Here is a 16339-nt window from a genome sequence, read left to right as displayed (position 1 = left end):
TATTAGTACATCATCCGCATATGCAGCTAGCTTAAACGTTTCTCCCCCTATAGGTATTCCTTCTATGTCTTCGTTGGTTCTGATCATGGTGAGGAGTGGTTCTATGGCTAGTAGGAATAGGGCTGGTGATAATGGGCACCCTTGTCTAGTGCCCCGACCTAGGTTAAGTATGTCTGACGTGCCTCCGTTTACTACCACCCGAGCTTTGGGGTCTTTGTATAGGGCCATCACCATCTTCCTGTAGTTTGGTCCTAGCCCAAATTTCCCCATGCATTGATCTAGGAATGGCCAAGACACCCTGTCGAACGCTTTCTCAGCGTCTAAGGCTATCATGAATGCTGCGTTGCTACTTTTGGAGGAGTGGTTAATTATGTGGCATAGTAGCCTCGTATTGTCGTGGGACATACGGTTTTTGAGGTAGCCTACTTGGGAGTTGTGTATAAGCTTAGGTAGGTATGCGTTGAGTCTGTTTGCAAGTATTTTTGCGTAGATCTTACAGTCTACATTTATGAGTGAGATTGGTCTAAAATTCTTCGCCTCGTTTGCGTCTTTCCCTTCCTTTGGTATTACTATTATATTTGCCACTGCCATTGTCTGTGTCATGCGTCCGTTCTGGACACACTCCGTGAAGACCTCTTTCATGGTTGGTTTGAGAATGTGTAGGTACTGCTTGTAAAAACCAGCTGTGAAGCCATCTGGCCCTGGTGCCTTGTTGTCTTTAAGGCTTGCCGTGGCTCTCCCTATCTCATCCTCCGTTATGGCTAGCTCGAGGATGTCACGTTCCTGGTCTGAGAGTGTCGGTGTAGATATGCTTCCTAATAGTTCTTTGCCCCCGTCAACCTTTAGCTTCCCATCTTCCGTGTACAGTCCCTCGTAGAAGTCTCTAAAGACCTCCAGAATGTCTTTGTTTGCAGTCTGGGACTTGTTATGTCTGTCTTTAATGGCTCCTATCGTGTGCTGCTTCTGTTTTCCCCTTAGGTAGGATGCTAGGTTTTTCCCCGCTTTGTTTGCGGTGCATAGGTTAATAGATTTGTATTTATTAATCCAGGTCCCTGCTCTCTCACTCAGTATTCTGTTGAGTTCGTACTTTCGTTTAGTTAGGCTTGTGAGGGTGTTTTTATCTTCTAGGTTGGCTATGTGGCTGTTCTCCAGGTTTTTAATTTCTTCCTCTAGGTCTACAATTTTTTTGTTTCTTTCTTTGTTGAGCCTACCCTTGACTGTCATAACGGTTCCTCTGATGGTGGCCTTTAGGGCGTCCCATAGCAGCTCCCTGTTAGTCTCCGGGGTGTCATTGGTCGTCATGTACTCTTTTATTGCCTCCTCTATCTCTGCTTTCGCTGAGATGTTGAAGAGTAGATTGTCATCAAATCGCCATCTCCGAGTTGGCTTTTCGTTGTGTTTCCCGATAAAGTTAGGCTTATGTGTGAGTGATCTGATATTGTCCTTGGGCCAATCTCTGTGTGGTCTATGAGGTGGGTGTGTGTCCCTGACATGAGGATGTAATCTATTCGGCTGTATGAGTTGTGTGGGTTGGAATAAAAGGTATATTCTCTGGCGTCTGGGTTACTTAGGCGCCATGGGTCCTTCAGGCTAAGTTTGGCGCACAGATTTTTCAGGATGTTGCCTTTGTTTGTTGATTGGCTCGGTCTGTGTGGGTGTTTGTCAATCGCTGGGTCAAGAACCTGGTTCATATCCCCAGCGACGACCAGAAGGTCGCCTAGTGGTAGGGAGTGTAGTTGTGCTGCTACCCCCTCCCAGAATGGCTTGTCATCGGTGTTTGGGCCATATATGTTGGCGACGTGAATCGTTTCTCCCGCTCTACGTAGGCTAGTCACAAGAGTTCTTCCCTGGGTGTCTGCCTGAGAGTCCACCAATGTTAGTTTGGAGTTTTTGCTTGTGATTGTCACTACCCCGTTTTTCTTGTTCTGTGCTGGTGACCCTATGACCTCTCCTACCCAGTTGGCGCCTAGGCGCTTTATGTCCTCTGCTTCTAATCTTGTTTCTTGGAGTACATATATATCGCTCTTAAGCTTCCTGAGGTGTTCGAGCACTTTTCTCCTTTTCACCGGACTATTTAGACCCTTGACGTTTAGGGATACTATCTTAATGTCAGTCGCGAGGCTTGCCTGGTTATTGTGTGTCATTTGTGATGCTTTGCATTTCGCGGCCCGTGTGGCTTTGCTCTGTGTGTGTTGCTGCGGCCCCCTCCTTCTGGTCCCTGTGTTGTGTGTGGGTCCTTGTGCTTACGTCTGTGCTTCCTGCTCCTAGATGTAGGTGTAAAGAGAGAGTAGAAGAAGAGAAAGTGATAGAAAGTAAACCCATGTATGCGCTCCCCACGTTTTTAATGAACTTGTGATGTCAGTAATTCCGGCTGTTGTTTCTTCCTTCAGTAAAAAGTTTGTTTCCCTGTTGCCTGCATGGCTGAGGTCTCACACAAGCTGCAGTTGGATGTATGAGAGGCACAGAGGTGGGATGCAAAATCAAACTCCCCACAAAATTGCTCCATTCACATAACAAGCCCAGGAGTGGTGCGCGCGCCTGCTAAAAGGAATTTGCACTAGGGCCAGCACGACTGCCATCTGTTTCCAATTAAGATAATTGGAAACAGATGGCCCTGTTGCTCGCTCTCGCGCTGCCTAGGCCACGGCAGAGAGAAGGCAGTCCATGCACCCGCCATTGGCCAATTGCGTGCTGTGTTTCTTAGAAATACTCACGCAAATGCCAATCTGTGTGATAAAAAAAAAGTGTGTAGCAAATTGAAAAGCCCTTACTTGAAGCCTCGCCTGGGAACGCATGCGCGCTGGCTCTGGCGAGAGCTAAAAGCTGCACTGAGGCTGGCTTCCAATTGTAAATTTCCCAAATGCCAATTACCTGTGCATAGTTGACCCTCTGCCCCATGGTAGAGCGCATCATTAAAAATGTCAAAACAAGCTTGCAAGAAAGTGGTGTACTTCCTACATAGAGGAGAACAAAAAATGCATAAAGATTTTTTTTAATGAATATAAGAGAGAGCGACAAAGTGAAAGCAGATTACTATACTAATGCTATTCTTGCCGCTTTGAATAGCGCTAAAAGCTATTTGACATTATGAGCAAATTATCTAACCCCAAATGCATGCAATAGAAAATGATACCGTCACAAGCACTCTGATAGTCATGCTGAATTCTTTTAGGAAAAGGCCAGCAAGATTTTGGGGGACATTGGGGACACTCATCAGCTGAGGGACTCCAGTCTAGATGAAAAAGTGGTAACAGGGACATCTATCCATTCCAAGATTGAAACATGTAGGAAGGTAGATCCCTGACTATGGTTGCCCCCAACTTTTTGCCTGGTGTTTTGCTGGTTTTCTGACTTAGTTGACCTGGGACCCTGCTATTCAGGGCCCCAGGCCTACTGCTCTCTCTGTAAAATGGATTCCATGTACCTTAGGTACATATCTAAATTGGATACTGAGTCACCTTATCAGTCCCTGTACAGTGTACCTTAGGTACCCAGGGCATAGGTGTACCCAGGGCCTACCAGGGGCTGCAGCATGTATTATGCCACCCCTGGCTGGCCATCCAAAACGGACACAACTGGCTGCACGACAGCTGGGGCAAGGTGGTGTACTCACCCTTTGCTTTAGATATAGTATACCTATATCTAACCCTAAAATGGACACACAGATCTCCTATCAGTCACTCCTATGGCAGGCCTTAACAATCCTGAAGGCAGAGTGCTTGGAATCGTGTGAGATGGTGCTCTGGCAGGAGCTGAGCCTGTCTGCGACTTTCGGGATCTATCCCTTAGCCGTTTCCATGATATCGCATACCATATACTCTTAAGTGCATTATAATCCTCGCGGTTAAATGCCAACTCTGGTATCGCTTTATCAAAACATGTCGAGTAAGGTGTCATACGAATTGGAATACTAACCCCTCGCCAATTCTGGCGACGGGGTTAGCATTCCACCCTTCTAGAGGGACACGACATGCATGTAACCTATAACCCGGTTAAAAGTCAGATAGAGCCTTAGCATCCACAAAATGGATGCTGCCACCGAGACACAAGTCTGCCCTCCTGCTGCTGGGAGTCCTCCCAGAGCAGGAGATAAGGGCAAAGGGTTTCCTGCCAGGGGCGGTGCCAGCACCATCCCAGACAGGATTTTGTGTATTGTAGGTAGGCAGGGCTTCAGAGGAAGGTGACTGCACGTGGCACCCCGGTGCTCACTGTGCATAGGCTGGCTTAAACCAGTTCCAGGGACACTCCAGACCCTGTGCTGGGGAAAAGCCCGCCAAGGAAGTGGGTGTAACCACCCCCCTCCTGGTCCCACCCCTAGGGCAGGACTTAGTCGCATGCCAGCCCCCTTTTCCAAGATAAAGGTAGAGACTGGCCCCCTTCCAAATCAGATCATCTTTGGAATCAAGATACCACTTTCCACGAAAGGACTTCACGATTTCTTCCTCAAGATTCTCCCTTGTGGCTAAGGAGTAGTCACCCTGCATCCGCAGGCACCATCTAAGAACACTGCGGTCTGCTGCACGTCCTTCCTCCGGAATCCGACTGCCCAGCTCGACGAGACCCGGCTTCCCTGGCACCTCTGACCTCTACCCACCTCTACAGCACAGCTGAGAACCGTGGGTGCGACGAGACCTCGAGGGACCGGCCATCGCCAAGACTGCACGACTTCTGCACAGCAAGCCCACCGAGTAATTTCCTGGTGAGTGCTTTGGGGTCCGAGAAGCCCCCACCCTGAGCAGCTCCAGCACCGAAGAGCAGCCCCCCAGCATCACCACGATCGGCGTGGGGCCCTTCTGCTTTCTGCTGCTCACCGCTTTGTTTGGCTACTAGCCCGCTGGCTTGTGGCCTTCCGAACGACGCCCGACGACAACACTGCTGCTGGTCTGGTTGCTCCAGACTGGCCCTTGCTTCCCTCCATCGGAGAAGTAACCTGGAACCTCCTGGTCCGGCTAAGACGCCATTTTAGGTCCACCGCGTGGGCCTTGCATTTGCCAAGACTTGTTGCCCAATCCTGGGTCCAGCGACGTCGACAGCAAGAACCTTCGTGGGACAGCTCGCACCTCCATCCTGGTCGCCGACAACGCCTCCTGGTCCGAGAGACTGCAGAGCCCAGCAGCGCCCACTCACCTGACTGCGGTGACTTCGCCCGGTGCCATCCTGGTGCCCACTTAATCACTGGCTAGTGATTCAAGAACTTGGTCCCCTCTGCTTTCAGGTTTTCTTCTTCCTTGATCCAGGCTTGGATCCATCGAACTTTTCTTCACTGGTCGCCTGCCAGCAACTTCCTTCTTCCAGGCTCCTGGTCCGGCAACGAGATCCCCGACGTCTTTTCAGACCTATGCAGCTGCAGCCCCTGGGCTAGGTAACTTCGGCACTTCGGTGTCCCAGCATAGCCTCACTATCCTAGGGTCAGGATCCACTGTCGTTTTCTTCCTACCAGGTCGGGTTCGCCCGTGAACACTAACTTTGCCTTTACTAGCTTCCATAGACTTTGTCCCGCATCCCGCGTGAGAGTGCACACTCTGCACCCGAGTCCCCTAGGTCTCCTAGAAGTAATCTAACGATTCTATAGTCAAGTCCTAGCGATTCCAAAGCCTATTAGTACTGTACTTACCTGCTAGTAATTTCGCATTCCACTTTTTAAGTATATGGTTTTTCGTGCCCCTCGGGCATTTGTGTATAACGTGCTAACTTAAGTATTTTCGTAAGAGTTTTGTTGTGTGCCTAGCACCCTGTCCTCATAAAGAGTACAGGGTTGTTGTGATTCTAATAAATACATTGTTTATTTTCATAACACTTGTGGGGTGTCCTTTCACTGGGTGTTCAAGGGGTAATGTGATGGTGAAACAGCTGGCTTAACACGCCCTCTAGAGTCTTAGCCTTAGACTGCTCGTATCCATGCTACTAGGATAGCTGGTCTATAAGGTTGACTTACAACCAATCATCAATAAGGGTTGTTTGGACTGATATATAGTGATCACTAGAATAGTGAACACTGCACATCAGGCCAACTTCTCACATTGGTGAGCAGCGGTTGGGATTTGAGCTTGCTGTTGTTTTACCACACATGCCCTAAGGATATCTTGTGAAAGATCACATAAGTACTAAAGGTACATATAACTTAGCTTAGAATACTCTGAGTTCTACTGAACCAGCTGTTGTAGCTCCTAGGGCCTAGCACACCCTAAACTACAACTCTAGCAAGGGATCAGTAGGCAAACATATAGTGTAGGTAAGTGCACCACTTACACCTCACTAGAAAAGCATGTCTAACCATGGAGAGTCCACTGAGACTCCCCTGGTAAGTGTTGACCCTCCACAGGTCACTTCCAGATATGCAGCTCTCAGTTTCCAGGAGATGAGACAAGTCTGTACCTCCAGGAAACTGAAGCAGGGGTCTAACCCCACCATTCCCTTTCTGATAGGTCTCTTAGAGACATATGATGCCAGAAAGATTTCTCAGTTACATGAGAACATGCCAGCCTTAGAGGGAACCTCTGGGGATCCAGACCTCCCCAACACTGCTACTGCAGTTGAGGAGGAGGATCAAGAGGAACTCTCTGGGGATGAGGTAGACAAAGGTCTTGAGGTAGTCAGAAGGCTAACTAGGGCCAACTTAGACCTACTTGGGGAAGGATCCTGGGGACCCCCAGTACTGACCCTAATGAGGCCTAACCTTGGAGTTAGGAGAGATAGATCTCCTTCTAGGGACTCCATTAGATCTCTGCACTCTAATGCCTCTTCTCAGGGGAGAAGGAACTCTCCCCAGAGGAGATTGACTTCCCCTCAGAGAAGAGAGCATGAAGCAAGGATGAGACAAGCTAGACTGAGGATTGAAAGGGAAGAACTTGCCCTGGCCAAAGAAAAGCTTGCATTTGCTAGAGAGCAGCAGATGAGTGGGTTAGCTCCCACTGGTGGCAGCAATCTCCCAAGAGATAAAGAGAAGGGTTTAGATACTAAACACCTGACTAAGATAGTGCCCCCCTTTAAACAAGGGGATGACATCCAGAAATGGATGGCTGCTTTGGAGAGGGCCTGCACTGTGCAGTGCATTCCCCAGAGTCAGTGGGCAGCTATACTGTGGCTCTCCTTTGATGGTAAAGGTAGAGATAAGCTCCTCACTACAAGAGTGGAGGATGCTAATGATTACCAGGTCCTGAAAAATGCACTGGTTGATGGGTTTGGCTTAACCACTGAGCAGTACAGGTTGCTGTTCAGAGACACCCAGAAAACTCAGTCTCAGGACTGGTCTGACTTTGTTGATTGTGCCACTAAGGCTTTGGAAGGCTGGCTACTGGGTAGTAAGGTTACTGATTTCAAAGGATTGTATAATCTAATTATGAGAGAGCAAGTCTTAAATAATTGTCAGAACCAGTTATTACACCAACACCTGGTAGACTCTGATCTGACCTCTCCACAAGAATTGGGTAAGAGGGCAGACAAATGGGTCAGAACCGGGATTAGGCCCAAGAACCAAGGTGGTGACCAGAAAAAGGAATCAACCAAGCCTCAAGAGAAGGGTGGGAATAAATCTCCAGATCAAACCACATCAGGGCCCCAAAAATCCTCTGAGGGGGGTGGGTCCCAGAATCCTTCCAATAACCAGAAAAAGCCTTACTGTTATCCCTGTAAACAGGTGGGTCATTTAAAAACTGACAGCAGTTGCCCAAAGAATAACAATAAGGAGAACATACCCCCAGGTAACATTCCCAAACCTCCTGTTACTACTAGTAGTAATCCCCCAGGTGGTGGGAGTGCCCCCAAGAATTTGGGTGCATTTACTTTGGGAGTTCCAGGGGACTCTGGCCTAACCAGGTCCCCAAACTCAGATACTCTTGTCTGTGAGACTGGCATGGGGTTTGCCAACTTCACAACTTGTCCCAACACTTTGGGCAAGTACAGACAGGAGCCCCTCATCAATGGAATGAAAGTTGAGGCCTATAGAGATACAGGGGCTAGCATCACGATGGTAACTGAGAGTCTAGTCCCCTCAAGGCAACTTTTACCTGGTGCCACATACCAGGTGGTAAACATTGATGGAGTGAAGAAAGCTCATCCCATGGCAGTAGTAAATCTCAGCTGGGGAAGTGTCACTGGCCCCAAGAGAGTGGCAGTGTCATCCAACTTGCCTGTAGATTGCCTACTGGGGAATGATTTAGAGACCTCAGCCTGGGCTGAGGTAGAGCAAGAAACCCATTCTAGAATGGTAAACCCCCATGGTAAGGTTAGTGGGGCAGTGTTAGTCACAGCCCCAGTCCAAGATGTCCTCCCTGAGCAAGTCAGGAGGGTTGTGCCAGTCACAACCCCATCTCAGACAACTTCCTTCCCAGAACAGGTTGTCAAGGCTGTCATGGTAACAGCCCACACCCAAACTGAGCCCCCTCCTGAAAAGGTTGGGAGAGTTGTGATGGCCACAGCTCAAACTCAGACAGATGATAGTGTTGTGAAGCCTGAAACTATGGATCACTCCAGTCAAACAGAGAGCATTGAGGAGGAAGAGAAATCTCCCTCCCACCAGACTTTAGGAAAAGATCAGCCTCCTCAGGGAACTGATCTGACCCCTTGTGAAGAAACTGCCACAGAGGTAGTCAGGCCTAGCCTGGCAGAACCCCTGATGTCAGTGGACCCTTCCAAGGTGGGACCCAGCCTGGAGCAGGTAACCTGCCCCTCTCTACCCTGCCTCAGTCAGCCCAGGGCTGTAGAGGTCAGGGAGGCCAGTGGTGGACCCCAAAGGGCCCCCTGTCCAAAAGAATCTCCCAATCAACAGATTAAGGGCACTGAAGCTAGTAGTACTAGCCAAGTGAAAATAAAACACACTCCTGAGGGATCCCCCTTAAAATTAGTTAGGGACCTCCCCCAGATGGACACTGCTGGGCACAGCCAAACTTGGGACCTGAGGGCCCCAGACCTGACCTGTCCCTCCAGTAAGCCAAACAGAGGGACCCAACCTCCAGCTGTAGGTAGCCAGAGGTTGACCCTGAGAGCCCAAAACAACTCAGTCTTGGAAAGAAAGGCCTCTTTGGTGGATGATGATTGGAGGAAGCTGAGCCCAAAATTAGTGGAGCCTCACTTCAGTACTCCATCTCAGCCCCAGCCTTTTTCTTTGACAAAACACACCACAGGTAGAGATTCCCTATGGTGGAGACCCTCAGACACCCTTAGGGTGAGGGATTGCTTAGTGGACCATGAGATAGGGGGTAACCATGCCAGTGCTGGTACTTCCCTATATGGCCACTCAGGCAATATAGGCTTACCTGGCAAGGCTAGCCTTATCTCCTTTCGTTTGGGGGGGGGGTTATGTAGGAAGGTAGATCCCTGACTATGGTTGCCCCCAACTTTTTGCCTGGTGTTTTGCTGGTTTTCTGACTTAGTTGACCTGGGACCCTGCTATTCAGGGCCCCAGGCCTACTGCTCTCTCTGTAAAATGGATTCCATGTACCTTAGGTACATATCTAAATTGGATACTGAGTCACCTTATCAGTCCCTGTACAGTGTACCTTAGGTACCCAGGGCATAGGTGTACCCAGGGCCTACCAGGGGCTGCAGCATGTATTATGCCACCCCTGGCTGGCCATCCAAAACTGACACAACTGGCTGCACGACAGCTGGGGCAAGGTGGTGTACTCACCCTTTGCTTTAGATATAGTATACCTATATCTAACCCTAAAATGGACACACAGATCTCCTATCAGTCACTCCTATGGCAGGCCTTAACAATCCTGAAGGCAGAGTGCTTGGAATCGTGTGAGATGGTGCTCTGGCATGAGCTGAGCCTGTCTGCGGCTTTCGGGATCTATCCCTTAGCCGTTTCCATGATATCGCATACCATATACTCTTAAGTGCATTATAATCCTCGCGGTTAAATGCCAACTCTGGTATCGCTTTATCAAAACATGTCGAGTAAGGTGTCATACGAATTGGAATACTAACCCCTCGCCAATTCTGGCGACGGGGTTAGCATTCCACCCTTCTAGAGGGACACGACATGCATGTAACCTATAACCCGGTTAAAAGTCAGACAGAGCCTTAGCATCCACAAAATGGATGCTGCCACCGAGACACAAGTCTGCCCTCCTGCTGCTGGGAGTCCTCCCAGAGCAGGAGATAAGGACAAAGGGTTTCCTGCCAGGGGCGGTGCCAGCACCATCCCAGACAGGATTTTGTGTATTGTAGGTAGGCAGGGCTTCAGAGGAAGGAGACTGCACGTGGCACCCCGGTGCTCACTGTGCATAGGCTGGCTTAAACCAGTTCCAGGGACACTCCAGACCCTGTGCTGGAGAAAAGCCCGCCAAGGAAGTGGGTGTAACCACCCCCCTCCTGGTCCCACCCCTAGGGCAGGACTTAGTCGCGTGCCAGCCCCTTTTCCAAGATAAAGGTAGAGACTGGCCCCCTTCCAAATCAGATGATCTTTGGAATCAAGATACCACTTTCCACGAAAGGACTTCACGATTTCTTCCTCAAGATTCTCCCTTGTGGCTAAGGAGTAGTCACCCTGCATCCGCAGGCACCATCTAAGAACACTGCGGTCTGCTGCACGTCCTTCCTCCGGAATCCGACTGCCCAGCTCGACGAGACCCGGCTTCCCTGGCACCTCTGACCTCTACCCACTCTACAGCACAGCTGAGAACCGTGGGTGCGACGAGACCTCGAGGGACCGGCCATCGCCAAGACTGCACGACTTCTGCACAGCAAGCCCACCGAGTAATTTCCTGGTGAGTGCTTTGGGGTCCGAGAAGCCCCCACCCTGAGCAGCTCCAGCACCGAAGAGCAGCCCCCCAGCATCTCCACGATCGGCGTGGGGCCCTTCTGCTTTCTGCTGCTCACCGCGTTGTTTGGCTACTAGCCCGCTGGCTTGTGGCCTTCCGAACGACGCCCGACGACAACACTGCTGCTGGTCTGGTTGCTCCAGACTGGCCCTTGCTTCCCTCCATCGGAGAAGTAACCTGGACCCTCCTGGTCCGGCTAAGACGCCATTTTAGGTCCACCGCGTGGGCCTTGCATTTGCCAAGACTTGTTGCCCAATCCTGGGTCCAGCGACGTCGACAGCAAGAACCTTCGTGGGACAGCTCGCACCTCCATCCTGGTCGCCGACAACGCCTCCTGGTCCGAGAGACTGCAGAGCCCAGCAGCGCCCACTCACCTGACTGCGGTGACTTCGCCCGGTGCCATCCTGGTGCCCACTTAATCACTGGCTAGTGATTCAAGAACTTGGTCCCCTCTGCTTTCAGGTTTTCTTCTTCCTTGATCCAGGCTTGGATCCATCGAACTTTTCTTCACTGGTCGCCTGCCAGCAACTTCCTTCTTCCAGGCTCCTGGTCCGGCAACGAGATCCCCGACGTCTTTTCAGACCTATGCAGCTGCAGCCCCTGGGCTAGGTAACTTCGGCACTTCGGTGTCCCAGCATAGCCTCACTATCCTAGGGTCAGGATCCACTGTCGTTTTCTTCCTACCAGGTCGGGTTCGCCCGTGAACACTAACTTTGCCTTTACTAGCTTCCATAGACTTTGTCCCGCATCCCGCGTGAGAGTGCACACTCTGCACCCGAGTCCCCTAGGTCTCCTAGAAGTAATCTAACGATTCTATAGTCAAGTCCTACCGATTCCAAAGCCTATTAGTACTGTACTTACCTGCTAGTAATTTCGCATTCCACTTTTTAAGTATATGGTTTTTCGTGCCCCTCGGGCATTTGTGTATAACGTGCTAACTTAAGTATTTTCGTAAGGGTTTTGTTGTGTGCCTAGCACCCTGTCCTCATAAAGAGTACAGGGTTGTTGTGATTCTAATAAATACATTGTTTATTTTCATAACACTTGTGGGGTGTCCTTTCACTGGGTGTTCAAGGGGTAATGTGATGGTGAAACAGCTGGCTTAACACGCCCTCTAGAGTCTTAGCCTTAGACTGCTCGTATCCATGCTACTAGGATAGCTGGTCTATAAGGTTGACTTACAACCAATCATCAATAAGGGTTGTTTGGACTGATATATAGTGATCACTAGAATAGTGAACACTGCACATCAGGCCAACTTCTCACACATATGTATTGGCTAACTCTCCTAACGGGCTCAGGAGCAAATATGAATATTTTGAACCTATAACCGAGGATTGCTTAAGTGTTATAGCTATGTACACCTCATCAGGCTCACCATTTGACCCCCTACCATGTAGGATTTTGAAAGAATTGGCAGCTGAATGATTCCCTCATGTATTGCAGATATGTAATCAATCTTTGGAATCTAGCACTGTACCACATGTCTGGGAAAAGGCCATAGCAACACCTATTCTGAAAATATTTCAGTAGACCAGTTGGTCCTCAGTAACTATAGATCTGGGTTTAATCCGTCGTTATTTTGCTCACCAAGCCACCCCAGTTCAGACATGGCCATATGCAAATCAGTCTTGATCCTGTGCCTCATGGGAACAGTCCAGCCCGAACTGCCAAGCCATGTCTTCTCTGGACCAGAATCAAGCATCCTAGGACCCGTTTCTGGCTATCAGCCGTCTTCAAAAATAACAGTTGATGGACAGAATGCAGAAAAATGTCATACATTCACCCCAGTACAGAGATCTGGGCCTAAATCCATCGTTTTTTTTGCACTCCACACCACCCCAGTTCAGACATAGCCATATGCAAATCAGCCTTGACCCTGTGCCTCATGGGAACAGACCAGCCCGAACTGCCAAGCCATGTCTTTCCTGGACCGGAATCAAGCATCCTAGGACCGGTTTCTGGCTATCAGCCGTCTTCAGCCAGGTTCGCTTGACTCTAGTGGTGTGGAGAGCATGGGACTCACGTCTGAGCATACCCATCCCACTCGGGGTGACAAATGCAAAAATAACAGTTGATGGACAGAATGCAGAACAATGTCATACATTCACCCCAGTACAGAGATCTGGGCCTAAATCCATTGTTTTTTTGCACTCCACACCACCCCAGTTCAGACATGGCCACATGCAAATCAGCCTTGACCCTGTGCCTCATGGGAACAGTCCAGCCCGAACTGCCAACCCATATCTTTCCTGGACCGGAATCAAGCATCCTAGGACTGGTTTCTGGCTATCAGCCGTCTTCAGCCAAGATAGCTTGACTCCAGTGTCGTAGTGAGCACAGGACCCACGTCTGGGCATACCCTTCCCACATAGGGTGAACAGCAAAACACACAAGATGATGGACGGAATATTGCACAATGGAAAAACATTCACCCCCAGTCACAGATCTGGGTTTAATCCATCGTTATTTTGCTCACCAAGCCACCCCTGTTCAGACATGGCCATATGCAAATCTGTCTTGACCCTGTGCCTCATAGGAACAGTCCAGCCCGAACTGCCAAGCCATGTCTTCCCTGGACCGGAATCTATCAGCCGTCTTCAGCCAGGATAGCTTGACTCCAGTGGAATAGTGAGCACTCCTAGCTATGGACTAACTCAGGATGATTTTAGATAGCGGCCAATCAGCAGTACTGATATTAATTGATCCTTCAGCTGCATTAGATACGGTTAACCACAAAAGGCTCCTGGTTAGACTTGTTTCGATTGGAGTCAGAGGTACCGTACGGAATTGGGTGCGCTCCTATTCGTCGAAGAGATGTCAGGAGTTTGCCCTTCCTCCCTACTGCTCTGACTTTAAGACCATTAAACATGGAGTGCCACAGGATTCTGCACTCTGCCCAATTCTCATTATATGGGGCTATTAACAACACTTAATAAAGCCCATATTTTCAGGCTGGTCAACTATGCTGACCACACACAATTGATTTTGTCGTGAATGCTTTCCATAATTGTATGAATGACATCATCAATTGGCTGGACTCAAACTCCCTTAAATTGAGATAAAACTAAGTATTTGTACTGTTTAGCAAATAAAATCCCACTGATACTCCCTTCTATTCCTGGCCATTGTTAACCAATAAAGAGCACATACAATCAGACACGGTCAGCAATTTGGGGGTCAGATTTAACAACAAGCTGTCAATGGAGTGCCATGTTAACAAAGTTGCTGGCACTTGCTTCTTGCTCCTCTGTGGTCTTCAGAAGCTCCTTCCAATGCTGCCTGCGCCACTGCAAAAACTCTGATTGTATGCAGCGTAATATTAAGTACGCTAGACTACTGTAACACCCTTCTGTTAGGAGCACCAGAATACCTGATAAACAGATTGTACAAGTACAAGACTCAGTTGCTAAACTGGCAATGAACAGACCGAGATAATTGCCTGCATCAAATGCGATAAAGGAATTCCACTGGCTACCCCTGAAATAGAGGGCAGGCTTTAAATGATTGAGCATAGTATTTAAAGTACCTCATTGCAAGGGCCGAGTGCCCCTGCAAAACAGATTTAAAAGATACACCCCGGTGAGATGTCTCCGGTCCGTAATGGCGAATCTTATCTGCCTTGCTAAATTCAGAACGATAAGACAGGGCGGGTGAGCTTTTATGGTCAGAGCTGACCAGCTCTGTAATAAGCTACCAGCCTTCCGTAGATCTTCAGTTGCATTACTGCACTTTAGAAAAGCCTTGAAAACTTGGCTTTTCACCAAGTAATTCATATTTACTACGCTGTTTTGTTTAGCTGCAGTTGTTTTGTCCAGGTAGAGTCCCCTCAGCGCCATGATACCAGTATGTTTATAGTGTTTTTTTATAAATGTTTTAAATACATTAAATAAATAAACAGTACATTCTAGGTTCCTGTACCCAACTGAATTGCCTGTAACCTTCTATTTTGTTTCACATCCACCTCATATTATATTATACGCAATGAGCTCGAAGCATTTTTTTTAAATAAATACATACATTTAAAATGCCATTTAATCTATTAATCTGAATATAGGAAACTGGCAACTCGAAGCATAAATGAATAATAATGCTTTAAATGTCTACATTTACTTAACTTAAAATACGCAATTTAGATGCAGTGGTTAAAGTAAAGGTATAGCTCAGTAATGACAATAAAAGTAATTGTAGAGGTCGAATTGATGGCAAACTATATAGAAGTTATGGTAGCACCTCTTTCTATTTGTCGTTATGAATCTACGCTTTTGGAACAATCACGCAAATTATATCGGCAAATACCGTATTCCCATGTGCATTACCTGAGTCATTGCTCTGTATTCTTCCACAGTTCCCTTCAGTTCTTCTGCTTGCTTCATTCTCTAGATCACGTAAATCCAAAACACACACAATTTAGAAAAGAGCAAAGATTGCAAGGGAGTTTTGTCAGCTGATGATCAAAATGTGAGATCAGACATTTGGATGAATCACTGGGAAGAAAACAGCATGACATTTGTAATTTTAAAATAAGCTTCGTGAACTATTTAATTCCCGACTTAGATACAGAGTTTCCAATTAACTTCAGAAAGATAATTTGGGTCCTCTTTACAAGGATAACTCTCCATTCTCAGAATTATCACATAGGATTAATTTATTTACAGGATTAGAATAGCAATACTACCTGCCTGAAAAAAATGGCATCGCAATTGATGGAACCTGCCACTGTACTTACCTCCGAGAGAAGTAAGTCCTTTTGGGAGATGAAACGTTCATACTCACAGAGCTGCTCCTGAGGAAAAAGTGTCAAAAAGGTTAATTGCTAACATGTGATTGGCCCTAAAACGTTCACACTATTCTGATCTATGGAACTCAAGTCTGTGAAAAGGGTTGTGCTGGACCACCTCTAATTAGCATTCAGTTCACGAGAAACCCTATCCAAAGGTCCAACTGCAGTCCTTCAATGCTATACGGAGATATAGGGTGTTTTATCAGCCAAACTCTCATTGGTAGAGTTCAGTACTACTGTGGCCTGAATGAGAGATGTTGGCTTGCTGCTTGAGTAAACCTCTCTCTTTTGATCAGAAGCTTTCTCATTATAATCTGAGTCAATTTAGTTGCTGTGGTGATATTTTCCCCCTTAGCACTAAATGGCTCCTAGAGGAGAACCTTTGCAAAGGATTTCTTGTAGAGTTCTACTTTGCTGTAGATTTTTGGGGTTGCACTTAACTTGCTAGAAATGCTCTTTTACCTTGATCATCTTTGCAGGTGCCTGGCATCTGCAAATTAGAAACTCATCACAGTCTAAAAACAGGTACTATGGGAGTTTCGTTAAACTGGGGCAATACAACTCTACACCAAATGGCATGATGACAAATCCAATGCTGTGCAATATCCACATTTTGTCCCTGGGCCTTAATTAAAATCCACACACACAATATAGATACAGAGAGGAGTTTTAGAAAGCCTGCCTAAGTACCAACTCCCCATTTAAATACTCAAACACAACAAGCATAAAGCCAATATATCATATATATATATACACACACACACACACATACAAACTGCAATTTTCAATG

At 47.8% G+C, this 16339-nt stretch overlaps 1 protein-coding gene across 11 annotated transcripts in view; it reads right to left on the bottom strand.

Moving 5' to 3' along the window:
* The window catches only part of KASH5 (KASH domain containing 5), a 3089192-nt gene that overhangs the window by 1841770 nt on the left and 1231083 nt on the right, over nt 1-16339 (bottom strand). For all 11 annotated transcript variants that reach the window (XM_078655089.1, XM_078655096.1, XM_078655092.1 and 8 more), the window contains exons 10-11: nt 15496-15552; nt 15086-15145 (exon numbers count right to left, since the gene is read on the bottom strand). In XM_078655089.1, the coding sequence (XP_078511215.1) occupies nt 15086-15145; nt 15496-15552 (117 nt within the window). The remainder of the gene's footprint in view (nt 1-15085; nt 15146-15495; nt 15553-16339) is intronic.

The sequence above is a fragment of the Lissotriton helveticus genome, chromosome 7 (assembly GCF_964261635.1).
Source record: "Lissotriton helveticus chromosome 7, aLisHel1.1, whole genome shotgun sequence".
Taxonomy (NCBI): Eukaryota; Metazoa; Chordata; class Amphibia; order Caudata; family Salamandridae; genus Lissotriton; species Lissotriton helveticus.
Note: the sequence above shows the minus strand (reverse complement) of the source record. Positions and strands in the feature narration are given on the sequence as shown.